The sequence below is a fragment of the Aspergillus tanneri genome (assembly GCF_003426965.1).
Source record: "Aspergillus tanneri strain NIH1004 chromosome Unknown AapTan_1_pilon_pilon_pilon, whole genome shotgun sequence".
NCBI lineage: Eukaryota > Fungi > Ascomycota > Eurotiomycetes > Eurotiales > Aspergillaceae > Aspergillus > Aspergillus tanneri.
In genome coordinates this window covers 3,188,795-3,205,199 of record NW_022984628.1, presented here as the reverse complement: position 1 = coordinate 3,205,199, position 16,405 = coordinate 3,188,795, and the positions used below count along the sequence as shown (strand labels likewise).

Sequence of the window (16,405 nt, the reverse complement as noted above, 5' to 3'; positions counted from 1 at the left end):
CCTGTCATCGGTCTGCCCACCATCACGATAACCGCCCCCAGAATATTACATAGTATCATGGCGACTCTTCCTCTTCAGCTCAAGTGCAAATCGAACACCGCAAACGATGTCTTCAATATCCTAGGTGACTTTGTGCAACCAACCAGCTCCACCACCCCAGCCGCCATCGCAGAGAGCATCGATCGTTTGAAGCCATCGCTCCCCGGGAACGACCTGGAGAGCTTTCTCTGGGAAACATGGGTAGTATTTATCACCGTTGCAGAACAAATCCCGCACGACCATTGCTCGCAAGATCGTCTGGTTGAGGTGATTGACGCTCTCACGCAGCTGCCCTCGACAACGGTGCAGATATGGGGTGTACGTATCCAATGTTGCTAGTTCTCTCAACGAATACTCAAATAAATAGTCGGACATCTGTGTTTGGAAAGATCTCCCGCTACTAGGAGCGACCATGAGAGAGTCCTGGAGGGGTAATATGGTCTGGCTCCTCTAAAATGCAGGCGATGCTAACATAGTCAGGCCCAACACCTGATAACTCCTACGCTGTACAAGAAGATGCCGAGAAGTGCGTGAACCTGAACTCATTTGCGGCTCGTTTATTGAAACTTGACTCGATCTCATGGTTCAACTTTGCTATCTGGACGCTAAGGTCTGCTCTGGAACAAAATCCGCCAGAGGCAGAGCTCGGGACTTACGTTAATGCCGCCGCAGAGTGGATCAAGTACAGCGGAAAAGTCCTATTTGATATGGCAGAAGCATCAGGAGGCGAGAATGAAGATCGGATACTATCTGCCGGGGCGCTCTACTTGGGACCGTCCAAACTGTGTTTGGAGCGATGGGCGTTCTGGAAGCAGCGTCTGAATCGAATTAGTGAGGTCCCGGGGCAAATAGGGTATACTTCCGAGGAGGCAAAGAGGATTATGGACGAGATTGACAGCCTTGGCTGACAGGAGTCTGACACAGATCCTGTTGCAGCTATCTGTTCATCAACAAGAGTGATCAGGACCAAAGCACAAACTCCCGTCTTGATGCCTACCAAGCAAATCGAAATACAGTGTTGACGCAAGAAATAGATCAACACCTCGTGAATCCCACAGCCCAGGTGTTTCCTGATTTACAAGTACTCAGGTCTATTTCCTATGACATCAAGACTTACGCCGCATACCAGGTTTTGTAAACAATCCATTTTTTTTTGGGTCAATGTAAACAATCGTCAATGGTCACTTGTCCTCCAAATTGCAGACGATTAGAAGAAAAGCCAATGGCTTGAACTCCATCTACTACTCGCAGCGACTCTACAATCAAAACTACACTCAACACCTTGCCCACCCCACTATATCATAGACTGTACCTAGATCTATAACGAGTAGCAGTCAATAACCAGCGAGGAGTATTGGTCCCGCGTTCTCACTGTGGTGCCTATTGTTGGCGCCGCTGCGGCAACAGTTTTCTTCATCGGTACGGCTGCTATCTCACGCGGGGGAGGTTTGATGCCGGCCACTGGTTCATGGCAGTAGGGCTTCCCTTCTGCTACAGCCGAATGAAGGTAAAACTGACGACGGTAGGTCCTGTGGATTATCCAGATATTCTTGCCCGCGTCGCAGGTTTCTGTCAAAGTGTCAATTACCTTTATTTCATGTGGGTTGCTTGGCTTTGATCGTCAAATACGTCTCGCAACTGAATTGCTTCTCGGTTTTACTGTCGCATGGTGCAAGGCCTCCTTCCTCGTATGTACATTCCAATGTTGGCCGGTGTAGGACTATTGGATCTAGCTTATAAATGGAAATTGTATAAGGGGAGAGAAGGCCATGCGTATTGTCATGGGGACTCTGTCACTGGTGGAAGATGTTGTGCCTTTGGTGATTCCAATCCTGGTGATCTGGAGGGGGAATTAGCCCCGAAGCAGAAAATACAGCTGACGGTTTTGTCTCAGTCGGTGTACCGTAAGCTCCTGGTGTCCTGTCCCATCTGTCCTAGTTGGTCCATTCTGATTGAGATAGAGAGTGTGTGTTCAGCCTCTTCCGCATCGTCGAGATAGAAGGCTTTCAAATAGAACATCGAACCGGTGAGCACCCACTAGATCACCCAGAAAGAAAAAAAAGGAAAGGAAAGAAGGAAGAAAGAAAGCAAGAGCAGGTCTAACAGATAGAAGCAAGCGGATGCTTGAAAGTACTCTGGACCGTCCTGGAACTAGACTTCTCGATAATCTGCGCCTCGGTTGTGTTTATGCGCACTATCCTCCAAGCATGTTACAACGCATGCAAACGTCTCGCCATATGCCGCAGTCAAAACGAAAAGGCCTCGTAACCGACTACAGATGTCACGGATCCTGCAACAATGGCCATATATTTTTTCGTACAACGGGCTGCATGGACTGTTCCCAGGACAGCAACTCCGTATGGGCAGAGGTGGTGCTTACGCCCGTCCCTAGCAGAGAGTGGCAGTCGCAATTGCCCATTCGTGACATCATTGTTGAAACGTCAATCAGGAAGGACAAGACGAGGAAGAGATTTTTATTTCGAGAAGTGGAGCAATACCATCCACGTCTTGGAAGCAAATAGGATGGTCGATGAGTCCGAAAACGCCATATAGTGGACGGTATTGATTATATCTAAATGCAGTAGAGCTACATTTGAATTTCTATGGAATAGAATATGGAATAGAATACACCATGATTTCCTACAGAGTACTTGAAGAGCTCATCCACCGTTACTATGATTTTTTTTACTATATCCTATAAGCTCATCCTAGCATAACTACGAAAATCACTTTCCTGGGATACAAGAATACCCAAATGCCTTCCACGTTTTGATTATCGGGAGGTACTAATCTAGAGAAGTCCAAGGTCGAGAAGAGCGCCCCTAGCACACTCATCACCACTGGAGAGCAAGCTCAGATCCAGCAGATGGTGGTCATCGATACAGTAGTAGTTGTTGGTGACACTGTACTGGTTAGCTGTGTCCAACCAAAAAAAAAAAAAAAAAAAAGAGAGAGAAGCCAGAACTCTAGACTGCAAACATACTAGTTCAACTTGTCGATATAGACATCATGGTCGTGATCATCATGCTTGCCATGATGGGGATCATGATCATCATGCTTGCCGTGATGGGAATCGTACTGATCGTGCCCACCAGGATCACTGTGCGACTCATCGGCCGGTTTGTCGACAGGGTTGGCTGGACTGCTAGAATCGCCAGCAGGCGAGGGGGCAGCGAAGGCAACGCCAGCCATTAGGAGAGTGGCCAAAGCAGCGAGGGAGAAACGCATTCTGATTACGGGTTGGAATTGGTTGGTTAAATTGAATGAAAGTAAAATCTAACGGAACGACTGATTTGCTTGGTTACTGAGTGCTTCTTCCTGTGCCTCAGACAAGGCACCTTTATATAGCTTCTAGAACCTCATGTCGATTATTCCACGACTGAAGGTCTTGCACGATACCATGCATCATTGATTGATATCTGCAACGTATTGGATACTGTTGTCATCATGTTTTCATCATCGAAGAGAAATGAGAGTCCATCGGAGAGCAGCGCAACACAAAAGAATGCAACGGCAGGAGTAAATAAGTACCTCAGGTTCCAGGGAATGCAAGTTATAGGGTTTGAAGGCCACCTGCTCTCCTGTCTACTAGACAGTAGCCTAGCTAGGGAATGGTTTCATGGATCCGCCGCTAATATAGCATTCTACCGGGTTTCATCACAGTTCTCGGATCCATGCGGCAGGTTGTTCCCCCTGAGTGAGAAACCAGAGGTGTAGACAACTCTAGACTAGTAATTACCCACAACAGTCTTATATCATCGACTTTGCACAGGAAACAATGGTGTGGGAACATGCTATGCTCGTGCGTCATAGAAGGTGTTGGGACGCGGCCCGTTACGACACGAATCCTTCCAGCCAATCAGGGCAACATCTTGTTTTGCTGAGTCATTCCCAGCATTTTAAGTTATTATTCTTGATTATTCTATTTTTTCTTTTTGATTCTATCCCTGCAGCATGCATTGACGCATGTAAGCTTCAGGCTCTTGGCATCTATATCCTATACTCTGTAGATCGAAGTATTTTCTAATTTTCTGTCATATCTGTCTTTCTCTATTTCCGTAGGATTGATAATCCAACCAAGCTTTCTCAACCTAATTTTTGGACCCGATTTCTAAGTCCTTAGAGACTATTATTAATCCCCACAAATCGTGCTTCCAAATTTCCTCCCGGCGCGAACATTCCGCGCAACATTATTAATTTTTGCTGACAAAGGGTTGCGTAACTGCCAACCTGATGTGCTCATTGGCTGCTGATAATAGATCAAGGGTTTTTTATGGGGCTATGGGCACGGAATTATGAAGAAAAATTGTGCAACGCGTATACAGTGACACAGATACTGCACTAGGGAACAGTTGAAGTGTCAAGATATAAAAAAGCTATTCCCCATGATCCAGTCTACTCTTTCATCAGAACTGCACGGCGCGTATCCTAGATACCTATATCACTACTACATCAATACGTCACTCCACCCTAAATCCATATCCAAAAACCAAAATGGGCTCTATTCAGGTTGAATTCAAGAACTCTGCCACGACGGCTATTCTGGAGGCCGTCAAGGCTCGTCGAACGCACTACGCTCTGAAGGCCGAGAGCCCCATCTCCGACGAGGCTATCGAACATATCGTTCAATCTGCCGTCTTGCATGTGCCCAGCTCCTTCAACACTCAGACCTCCCGCGTGGTTCTCCTGCTGAAGGAGGAGCACCAAAAGGTCTGGGACATTGCCATCAGCGCCATGGAGGGACTTGTTGCTGCCGGAAAGGTTCCCAAGGAGACATTTGAGAACCAGACCAAGCCCAAGCTGAATGCTTTCCGTGCAGCTTACGGAACAGTAAGCGCTACCTCGCACGATCCTTCCTGCTGTTCAACCAAGCACTGTTAACATGTACATTAGGTTCTTTTCTTCGTGGACTACGACTCGCTGGCGACTATCAAGGAGAAATTTGCCATCTACGCTGATAAATTTGACCCGTTTGCGCTCGAGTCGAATGCTATGTCGCAGTACCTCGGTATGTGTATCTATCTCTGTCCGAATAGGAAATTTCGCGATACTTGAAACTGACATATTCCAGTCTGGACGGCCCTGCAGTCCGAAGGCCTTGGTGCCAACCTCCAGCACTACAGCCCCTTGATCGATGAGGGCATCCAGAAGCAGTGGAACCTGCCTGCTTCGTGGAAGCTTGATGCGCAGTTGGTCTTTGGTGCTCCTGCTAGCGCGCCCGGCGAGAAGTCTTTCAATCCTCTTGAGGACCGTTTCAAGGTATTTGGTAAATAGAGAACATTTGTGATAGATTGTTTTAGCGATATTATTTTTTTATTAGACGAGCAATGACTGAAATATAATATACACTGGTTCTTGGTTAGAGTGATAAAAGTTCACTATGATAAATTATATTTGTCCTCTGGCTTAGTGGTGTCTTTACCCTAGAATAACTTCGGGCCAGATCTATGGACCAAGTGTCCAAGCTATGCTATTTTCACCATATGCAAGTATACATTTTTAACAACTTAGGTGCATTGGCCTTGCTGCAAGTGTCTCATATCTTGGCACTGCAACCTGTTACGACCCATGATATGCCATACATCTACGGAGTGGAATCAATAGTCGCCCGTACACATACTTCCTTTGACCATCTTCTCTATGCTGTCCCAGGGTTTGGCTGCATGTCCATGGTACCGATCTGCGTTCTCCCAGGCTCTTTCAGTGAGTATTTCGGCTATGTCCTACTCAACTTCCACAACCCCCAAAACTTCAGCGATGGATAATAATCGTCGGCTCTTTGAGTACACATCTGGGTGATAGATGTGGGCTGCTAATCGATGTCTCCTGCACTCGTGATCTTGCTAGCTGATGCTTACAGATAAAATGAAAAGCGCCGCCTCTCTGAACGCCGCTGCAACTTCAACGTCGATAAACTGAAGAGGGTCGCCGCCTAATCGATATACAGACACCATACAGAGGCCAAAAGTCTTATGAAGATTGGTGAAGGTGGATTCAACCGCATTGTACAGATCACTATGACTGATGATACTCAGATCCTTGCTCAGTTGCCATGCTGCATCTTTAGCCATGTCGGTGAGCCTTGTCAGGCCGAACTTGTCCTCGTTGCCAATCTCTGGCACAAATACTCGGCGTATCGGTGTCCGATATCATTTCCTGCGGCTGAGGCTGATTCCATCGTACACCTGCAGAGCAAGCAAGAAGAAGTTGGTGTCCGCCTCAAACATGCCCGCAATGCTACAGGTATCAGCGCCAATGGATGGACGACTCCCAACAAATATGACGCTGCTTTGTCCCGAGACCGCCAGTTGAAGGCTGATGGCTTTGCCTCTCTGAACTCCGATTACGAGCGTGAAATGACATCTCGCCACTGGCCCTTTGACGACCACAACGAGGATGAGTATCCGCTATCGCACTCCGCACGTCGACAGCAGTCACCTGTCTTCCCAATCTGATCTAGGGACCACTAGGCATATAATATTGTCTAGCAGCTAGAGATTTAATGTCCTTCATGAAGCGCCGATGAGGGTCGTCTACGAATACTCAGCGTGAAATCGCCAGATATTATTAGAATAGCCGCCTATGTGTATCAAGTTCGAACGGTTATTGCCCGAGGTTCCTAAGTATGTGATCAACACGTCTAACTGTTCCCTGTGCTAAGAGCTGTAGGTCTCATATGCAGGGTATTCTTCCTGATAAACCTACAGACCACATAAGATTGTGAATATATGTTATGCCATTTGTCGCTCTAGACGGATCTTCACCCCTGGATACGAGGCCCTGTAACATAAGCATGATGGATGGAGTCAAGAGTTCTACTTCACTGGTATAGCATGGTGTTAGATAATAAAGTCTCTGACCTAAGGAGTGAGACAATATTGAGGATGGCACTGTTAATGACCTGGAATTGTCGAATATTCCCAGTCTAAACCTCAGTGAGCTATCCAAATTTCCAAGTCTTATAACAATTGGAACTAACCCAGCGATTTTTGCAGCCCGTAGGAAGGTGAAGCCATCACGGTCTTGGTCGATTTATATCGACTAGGCTGCAGCTCTTTGTTCATTGTCGCAGGTTCATGTGCCATCTTCAAACTCATTCTTCTTCCAATACCGCAACCAGGTTGAGTATGGACCGAGATGCACAGCGTTAAGTCATCCACAGCCTCCCGCCATATCCATATCATAGTCCTTCTATTCTAACAGTCGATTTTGGGCATCTCTCACAACCGCCGACCGCTCGCCTGCCCCAAGCACCCCCAGCGCCACCACCCCAGCCCAACCTATTACTCTTCTCTCTTCCACCACCGGTTCATCGAATCCGACACCGTGCAGCGCGAGATCGGCGCCATCGATCTTATCGCAGAGCAAACCAAGACCATCGCAGGCCAGGCGTAGCCGCTGCACAACCTAACCGCCGAGATTGAATCCCTCAAGGCTCAGCTGTGCTAGCCTTTTCCTTTTTCTTTCCCCCTCTGGTACTCTACCCTTTTCCCTTCCATTTCATGTTTCTTGTGGTTCCTGTATAGCCAGCATCTTCAGCCGTTCTGTTCTGCTCTGTTCTCAAAGAAAGGAAAAAAGTGGTTAGCTGGTATACTCTGCCTAGTCTCTCTCTTTTCCTTGTCTATAGCCGTTATTGTTTTGTTGAGTAGATGGTTTTCTTTTTGTTCTAGCTAGCGGCATGATTGATAGCAATATGAATACTTGGCCTTATGCCTCTTCTGTCTCTTCTAGGTACTTTATCTATGATTCTGCCAATATATACACTAACATTCAGCATTGCAGACTGAACAAAGCAATTAATTAATCAAGAGGCATCATCTTACCTCTTAATCCGAGCTCCAGAGATGGTGCCTAGCAGAAATATTAAAATTAAAACTGCAACCCTCTTCAAAATCCCGATCTTATGTAACTGCGCTTTCAAGTAGGTAATTCGCGATGGTAGACAGTCGGATCCGACCCCGGAACCTCGCTAGGTGGTGGCGGTAGTGAAGATGGATGATTCTGCTGGTGTGTTGCCCTATATTTGAATGTAGCCGAGATAATATGCAGTGCCCTCTGGATTCTTTAGGTTCTTCGCAGACTGAATCTGAAGTGTTCTGAGCCAGATAAGAATAGCTAGGGTGGTGAAAATTGGAATATCGATGTTATTCCTACTCCTAACGCTATATTCCTGGTTGCTAGTGATGATGGTGATTATGGTGATGATGATGATGATGAGGAGGAGGAGGAGTAGAGGTGAAAACAGGAGTTTGTGGCGATGAGTTGAGGGTGTTGTTTGAGGTCGAGATAGAAGTAGATTCTGATCCGGTAATTTTAAACTGCGCAGAAACCATCCGCTCCTCTTCGTTATCGTGATTAATCCAGAGGAAAAAGGCATTGAAAACGCTCAGGTCAAAACCATAAAGTTGGGTGACCCGGGTGAAGTTTGTGACTTGGTGCTTACTTAGGGGTTCTGTTGCTAATTACCAGCGTTGCTTAGGGGTCTGTTTTGTATCAACATCGCTCGCAGTAACTTAAACTCACTATATACATTCCCCTAAACATTAGTCCGACTTTCCCCGACAACCTCCTGCCAGAAGCAGATGTTGAATTCCTCCAAGGTTGTCTTCCATGAGATAACCTGCTGCGAGCCAAGCGGCCATTCTAGGAAGGCAGTATCAGGATCGATGAAGTGATTATTCGAGACTTTTCCAGATATGGAAACCGAATATAGGAGGAAGAGGAAGAGGAGAAGTTCCAGTAACATTATAGATATTTTATGTCTATATATATGCCCTTCTATGTACTCTAATAGTAGTGGTCCAGGACAGGAGTCAAGATCTGTCCAACAGCAGCAGGGCCATGATCTTTTATTTAAGGAGAGTTCGAGATATGCTCATTGCTCATAGGATTATTAAACCACTGTGTAACCTAACTGTATTATGCCTTGTCCCGCCACTAATTCCTGAGGGGCCAAAGGCTCTCGGCTACTACCTTTCCGTTTTATAGTTCCTACTATTAGTGTACTGTGTACACTCTGTGTAGCCTCATTTTGGGCCACTGGGTGGTAGACAGACACCCCATTACCCAGTATCCCCGTTCACAAGCTCGGAGATATCGGTGGTGTTGGAAGTGAAAGAAATTTCAATACAGAAGAGAAAAGGAAATCAAGAAAAGAGCGACGGTATGATGTTTTCAGGAGTTGCTGAATCGAAAATTAGACATCTTTGAGATATGATCTTGATCAACTTAGAGGATTATGAGGTGGTGTTCCTTTCGGCCACGGAGCTAATCCAGAGCAACGTGGTTTACATCTGGCTTATGCCTAGAGAGCTCGTATCGGCCACTATATTTGTCTTGTCCGTCAGGGTATTGGGATAGTTTGTGAAGGTAACGCCGCCATTCAAGTTAAAGTTTGTTGAGCTTGGGATTCGCATGCAGCTGCTGGATAACTGAAGCGACGCACAACTCAACTGTGTGTAGTTCAAAGTAACTCAAATCCAGCTCCGAGCTTAGCTCGTATCCCCTTCGAACTTCCTTTTAACACAGTTATGCATAGATGCTTAGAGTTGGCCAATGAGTTAGACAATTGATGAAGTAAAGAAATTCTTTAGATCTTGCAGATTATGGCTATTCAGGGGTAGTTCAAGCCTGATCCAGAGAAAAAGCAACTGATCTAACGATTTGATTGAAACAGGTAATAATAGAGGTACGTAATTGATTAATTTTGTGTTATGGATTGAACCCTTTATTCCTATATAGAGTGCTAGAAGCAACTGATCGTTTGATTCGTTGTCTTTATATCCTTTATGGTCGAATGGTTTTACCACTAGACTGGAGCCCAAAGGCAACCAGACAGAGACATTTTGCCTGCTAAATTTAGGGTTGTCTGCCGAGTGAAGCTATTTTAGCGCTCCGCTCGTACTCGTTCTTGAATTCCCTAATACAGTAGTTTACTCGTATGCCAACGCCGGTGATATAAATGTAGCCATCTCGAATGCATATAATCTAATATCATTGAAAATTCTTACAGTCAATCTCCGTTTACCGATCTATCAAACAATGGATATTGTCTTCCATTCTGGAGTAAATGGCTCAGACCCCTGGGTTGAATTCTACCCCTACAATCCATCCCAGACAGCAGGATACGCCTTTATGGGCATCTTCGGCTTTGCGACGGTAATCCACCTAATACTCATGATCCCCTACCGCGCAGCATACTTTATCGCGCTCATTTTAGGAGGAATATGTAAGTGAGAATTCCATCCCTCACTTTCGTCATATAAGGCCATCCTAACTAGCCTAGGCGAAACAACGGCTACTACGGACGAGCATGGTCCCACAACAACAGAACGCAGATTAAATCTTGGGCACTGCAACAGATGCTGATTCTATGTGCTCCTCCTCTCGTTGCCGCAACCATCTACATGGTTCTCGGTCGTATTATCCGCGCCTTCAACGCAGACCACCACTCTAGCATTCGATCCAGGCGACTCACATTCATCTTCGTGGCGAATGATGTTCTGTGCTTCCTGACTCAGATTTTTGGAGCCGGGGACCAGATCACAGGGAACGATAATATTATGAACATTGGTCTAAAAGTGGTATTAGTAGGTCTGATATTTTCGCTGGTTGTGTTTGCCTTGTTCGTGTGGGTCGCTTTCGTTTTTCACAGACGGTTGAAGAGGGATCCCACGCCTGTGGCGGAGCAGAATACAGATCTACATTGGGAGAGGTATATGTGGGCGATATATATCTCTTGCTTCGCGTTGATGCTTCGGAACCTTGTGCGGACGATTGAGTTTGCGGCACCGAAGTCGGCGGTGGGAAGGAGTGAGGTGTATATTTATGTGTTTGATGCAAGTATGATGATGGTTTCTATTGTGAGTTTGATTTTCTGGCATCCTGGGGTGTTGGTCAAGCGGTTGAGGGTTATGAATAAGGCAAATGAAATGTCTGGAGCTGATGTTGGAGAGAGAAATTCGATGGATGTGCCGTTGACGAGGTATACGTAGTATCAACGGCATTGAATCTCTCTTATTCGATGGCCGTGTTTTATTGGCTGTTTATTTTCTGGGTTCTAGGAATAGGGAGTTTCTTTTAATTTCAACTGTTTCATTTTATTGTGGGGGAACTGTAAACTTACTAGGTGTATATATAGAGCAATCGGCCTGATAAACATTCTATCCGTAACATAATATAAACCTTATATACAAACCAAAACAATAACTATGATCTCTCAATCATTTGTACAGGCCATTCAATCCACTGGTGGTACTCCTCTTCCAAAGACGACCGGATCCCTGAAATAACATGCCTATCCCAGCCTACCATCAACCATGACGGAGTCATGTATTTCAACATCACACTCCAATGTGCCAGTATAATCAATGCAAATGAGCCTTTGTCTTCCAGACGTCCGACAAATGTTTCAGAGAGCCGGTAAATCCACCCTATGACCGCAGGCAGCAGGGTGATACCATCCCCATTGGCTGTGCGGGATCTGTTCAGCTCCTCAAAGGAGCCCATTAGGGAATCAATGGCAGACGTGTATAGCTCCTTCTCCGAATTTGGAACCTGCATGTCAATAAATCGACGAATACCTTGTAGGTGATTCCGTTGCTGGAGATACTCCTCTTCCAATGATGGGCTGATATCGTGGACCTCATCATCATCGACAGCCAAAATTCCCGTAAAGATCATTTCCCGCGAGGACCGCACAATATACCGTACTCCACGCATCAGGACAAGCCATTCGGATTTGCCTGTTTCGCTGAAGACGAGGTATTCACCTGGTCGGGGCCCGCGGGCGAAATAAATGAGACAGATGAGCGCAGCGGAGAGATAGATCATCTGACAATTGTCGGAGTTGAGGTTGGATAGGATATTATTTACAGACTGGATACCAAAGGTAAAATGGCTGTCTGCTTTTATCAAATACTCCTCTCGAAGCTCTGGGTGCTTGTACGCGAGATGCAGGGCGGAAATCGCCAGGGTGAGAAAATGAAGGGAGGGGAACGAGAAGCCGTATCGAGGGACATGGACCTGCCACACCTGCTTCTTATCATTCTTGTCTCCGAGAGTATAGCAAGTGAAAGTGACAAAGTGATGGAAAAGCTCTAGATCAGCGAATGAGATCCCATTACTTGCGCGGTGGGGTGAAGGGAGGTCACATTGGACTCCTCTTGAATTTGACTGGGAGGTTGAAACCACATCGTTACTTGAAGGATCTGCTGGGGGCCGATATTTAGACTGTTTAAAGCGGTATTGTCGAGCTGATTGTGGTCCGGTGGTTGACGATGCTGATGTAGAGTTTAGATTAGGGGCTGAGGGTACAGCAAAGTCGCAGTCAACTGAATGATACAGGCAGTTTGTACATGTTGGTTTCTTTTCGTCGCACTGGAACTTGTAAGCATGCTGCTCGGGAATACTACCATCCAGTACGTTATAGGGTTGGGAATAAGCAAAATGAAGACAGACAAGTGCGGAAAATGGTGGTAGTAGAGTGTCTTGCTAGAAATGTATGCGGCAAGTTGGAAAGAATGGAAAAAGAATCAACGGAAAGGGATAATTTCTGGAGATAACTTGTCTAACTCACCTTGACATGCCGCCTTTTACAGTTCCTACACCCAGAACGAGATTTATTATGTGATCGCCGAGAACGGATCCTGTTTTGCCGCCCTGCGTTGTCCATGTTTGGAGAGATGTAATCGTAGCCGTATTCGTTTTCTTTTGACCCGCTTCGGCAAGAAAAGAGCCGAATGTCACGTGCTGGTATGGATTTGGTATACACCCTGGCACACCGATGTAGTGGCAAATGTGTGGCATAAGACAGGGTCTGTATGCTCAGAGGAATTTCTGACATATTTGATGGCTGGTGTGAAATTGAGCAATTGAGACAGTACCCAATCCTAATACGTATATCTATAATCCAGATGCCTATCCGCCAAACGCTCCGCTCAACCCACAAATGCTCCAACCCATGCAACAACCTCGCACGATCCACTTTCTTCCTCCTATTCAATGCGCTTAATAAAACAATCTGCAGTACATTAAATGTCATCATAAGAGCCACCAATGCCAGATTAAACCGCATCCCGAGAAAATAGTACGGCGCCGAACTCTGAGGATAAAGCCAAGCGCTCAGGATCCCATCACCACTTGTAGATATAAAGCCCATGGAGACGACCGCCGCACGCCATCTATACCGGTCTGCGGAAACTTCTGCGATCATCGTCACGAGGATTGCATACACGTATGAAGGGACGGTCATAAGTTGCGTCTTCATTTTCTGTAGCCAACGGACTGGACGATAGATAGGGAGATATATACCAAACCGAAGAGACAGACGTCGCCGTAGAAGAGCACGACACAGGTGATCCACAGGTGGAGGTCAAGTAGGATAGAGAGGACCTTTTTCAAGGCGACGGGTTCGGAGGCAAAGGTATTGTTTGTGTCTAGCTGGAGACGTGTGATGCAATGTTGGGGGTGTTTGTGGCGGAGAGTGAGGACGAAGTCTGGCCCGCTGGGGAGGATAAAGAAGGAGAAGAAGTCGAAGCAGACTGTGAATAGACGTTCCTGAATGAAGATCCTTTGCCAGCCACGCAAGCCGCCAAACCATCCATTTGCTGGATGGCGGCTACGAGGAACCCGGAGAAGACACTGCTTAGAGATGCGGCAGAGAAGAGCAGCACAACGCGAACCAGGGGCTCATGACGTCGGTAGAACCCGGATAGGTAGAGGACAATGCCCTGGAAGTGGCCAGCTTCCAAGAGACTGAGGAAAAATCGAATGCAAGGAAACCGTCGAATCCACCTCACAATGCAATATGGCGACAAGGCCCCAGAGAGTGCTGAGGGTGGGGAGTAGAATTCGCGAACTGATTCTCCGGAGGAGGCTGGATGGATAGAGATGGGAAGTTGAAGGAAATAAGAGGAAATTCAAGTGTGTCGTGTTACTCGATGCAGAGGATAAGCGAAGTCATGTGGCATCACGTTGTTGTGACTCTATAGTACATCGCAGCGACAAGTACAGTTTTATTTACCAAACAGATTACATGCAACAGGCTATTAATAAATAGCATTTGCAATTGATACACACAAATACACTGAAGCAATCAAGATCGAAGAGTATAGTATGGTGCGTGCAACTCTATGTGGATTTATCTTTGCCAGAATCAATAAGCCCAAAATATTGTCCAAACACCCCAGCACTCCATTCACAGAGAGTGCCAGCCGTTGGCATTTCTGCTGCGTCCTCAGCGGACACTGGCTGCGAGGGCCCATTCAGCCCCGCCGTAGCAGCTGCATTAGCTAATTCCCAGATACGAGAGAGGTGCTCGGGGCTTGCCACGTTGGGGATTTCGTGTCTTTGACCGGTTGCCTCTGACAACTGGGAGGAAGGAGGTACACTGTCTCGAATAGCCACAGCCTGGGCGTACAGCCCCTCAATGTTTTCCCAGCGACGACATCTCCCAGTATCACCACCACGTTGTTTCCAGTATCGATATATCTTGTTGACAGTCGTCCAAACTAAATCAGCTACCGTTCGGGAAGGAGTCAAACAGAGATCGAGAAGGAGACAAGCCAGCGCTTCCCACTCCACATAACTCTGAAACAGCCACAGCCAATGCCGGGCTTTTTCACACCGTCTCAGATCGTGGCTCTGTTGCAATAATTCCACGCATATCCCACGGAAATTCCCTGGCATGGCTAGATGGTTCTGGTTCTGGTTCTGCCCGGAGCGAGGCTTGGTCACTGTTAACTTGAACCGGACTAGAACCAGACGTGTCGAAGTGGTAATAATAAAATCTAACGGTACGCGTTTATCACAATGCACCAGGTATCTAGTTTCAATACTCCGTTGGAATCGATCAATCGCTTCACATTTCTCCAACGGCGACAACACCTTGTACCCATTATCCTGACAGAATTGATCGGGAAACACAATCTGGCGAGCAAAGTAACTTACCTCGAACCGGACCAAGCTGAATAGCATCTCAGTTTTTCCCGTCTGCGCTACAGGAGGGACGCTCATTTGCGGATCCAGATTAACGTCGTTGACATTAGTAGGGAGTCGTGTATTGAATAATGAGTCTTGAATGCATGGCACTGACGCGCCGTCCTCTGCAGTGTGGATGTCAAGGATGCAAATGTGCCACCAGAGGCGTCTGCGCATTTCAGCTTCGAACGGAGAGAGATAAAGGTTGTCGCCGTCACGGTGGAGATCGGTTTTTACAGCGATGCCGATGGCGAGACCTATGAGGGTCCGTACTTTTGGGCCGCATTTGTCTCTCCAGGCGCATATCTGTCTTGCATTAGATTATGTACTTGAAAGGGAATGCTGACATACGAGATATAGAAGGAATGCTTGTAAAACCGACAAGTCCAATGATTGTAGAAGGTCTGCCTGTAACAGGGCAGATTCGACGGCTGTCCGGTACCTGTTCTGGTTAGTCAGTGTCGTGGAGGAAATGGACGATGTACCTCTTTAGCAAAACTAATTTATCTTCCTCGAATTCCGCAAAACATTCCTCCCTCGACATGGTCAGCACAGTCGAGTAATATACTGCGAAGAGCAAACACGTGGCCGGTATATCTTTGTTATCTCGGCCTCGAACTAAGTGCATAATCTGCCTTTGCACGGTGGGTGCATGCACGATCTTAATCAGGGGATCCACATTGTCCAAATATTTCTGCCAGATAAATGAGATCATCACAGGAGGTGGATGTAGGGATTCCAGATCTGACACCAGGTCTGAGGTGAAGTAGGAGCGCAGGCGGCTGTCTGCTGAGACAGCAGGTCTTGGAGATGAACGAATGCGACTGATATCTAGATGTTGTAGGACAGCATCCTATAGATATCAGCAGGATAAATTGAAATCCGTGAGAAAATCATATAACCCAACCTGTTTCTCGGCGCGACTCCCATTAGCATGACCAACATCACCCTCCCTCGCATCGCTATTATCATTCGACCGCGATGACAGTAACGGATTCGCATGTAAGAGATCCCTAATCTGCGTAGCCTCCCTCCCCAATGATCCCAAAGCAGCCTCGATTCGCTCAACGCGTCCTCGCAGATCAGCATCTGGACTGCGACCACGGGATCTTGTGCGCTCCGCTCTCCGCGGTGGATAAGCGCACTGTATTCCCGTTTTCACACAATAGGAGCAGGGGAGTGACCTGTCGCATTTGATCTTCCTCCGACGGCATTCAAGGCACGATCGTCCGGACGCAATCATCCTCCGCGGCATTTCTTATTAATCCTGCTTGTTGATTTCGAAACTGACTTAGGATAATCGAAGATGAGAGGCACTGTGGGATGAGACAAGATGAGTACGAAACCAACAGAATGTCAGCCGTGGATTGAACTTTATTGGCTAGAG

General features: G+C 46.8%; 5 protein-coding genes across 5 annotated transcripts; 3 read left to right on the top strand and 2 right to left on the bottom strand.

Moving 5' to 3' along the window:
• Positions 1–57: 57 nt before the first annotated feature.
• On the top strand, positions 58–1,177 carry ATNIH1004_003041 (DUF3632 domain-containing protein; the record flags this gene model as incomplete). Its single annotated transcript, XM_033567723.1, has 4 exons — positions 58–357; positions 407–470; positions 520–892; positions 964–1,177. 4 exons carry the CDS (start codon positions 58–60, stop codon positions 1,175–1,177), a joined length of 951 nt encoding a protein of 316 aa, XP_033429718.1.
• A 1,653-nt stretch (positions 1,178–2,830) lies between these two features.
• ATNIH1004_003040 (uncharacterized protein) lies at positions 2,831–3,267 on the bottom strand (the record flags this gene model as incomplete). The annotated part of the gene is made up of 2 exons (XM_033567722.1): positions 2,831–2,942; positions 3,023–3,267. The coding sequence occupies 2 exons, from the start codon at positions 3,265–3,267 to the stop codon at positions 2,831–2,833; spliced, it is 357 nt and encodes a 118-aa protein (XP_033429717.1).
• Positions 3,268–4,533: 1,266 nt separating this feature from the next.
• On the top strand, positions 4,534–6,494 carry ATNIH1004_003039 (uncharacterized protein; the record flags this gene model as incomplete). The annotated part of the gene is made up of 5 exons (XM_033567721.1): positions 4,534–4,869; positions 4,933–5,047; positions 5,111–5,305; positions 5,551–5,742; positions 5,998–6,494. 5 exons carry the CDS (start codon positions 4,534–4,536, stop codon positions 6,492–6,494), a joined length of 1,335 nt encoding a protein of 444 aa, XP_033429716.1.
• A 3,586-nt stretch (positions 6,495–10,080) lies between these two features.
• ATNIH1004_003038 (RTA1 domain-containing protein) lies at positions 10,081–10,911 on the top strand (the record flags this gene model as incomplete). The annotated part of the gene is made up of 3 exons (XM_033567720.1): positions 10,081–10,271; positions 10,325–10,851; positions 10,907–10,911. 3 exons carry the CDS (start codon positions 10,081–10,083, stop codon positions 10,909–10,911), a joined length of 723 nt encoding a protein of 240 aa, XP_033429715.1.
• A 336-nt stretch (positions 10,912–11,247) lies between these two features.
• Positions 11,248–16,273, bottom strand: ATNIH1004_003037 (uncharacterized protein; the record flags this gene model as incomplete). Its single annotated transcript, XM_033567719.1, has 8 exons — positions 11,248–12,417; positions 13,070–13,300; positions 13,351–13,580; positions 13,637–13,915; positions 14,241–15,324; positions 15,370–15,460; positions 15,504–15,871; positions 15,926–16,273. 8 exons carry the CDS (start codon positions 16,271–16,273, stop codon positions 11,248–11,250), a joined length of 3,801 nt encoding a protein of 1,266 aa, XP_033429714.1.
• Positions 16,274–16,405: the final 132 nt, after the last annotated feature.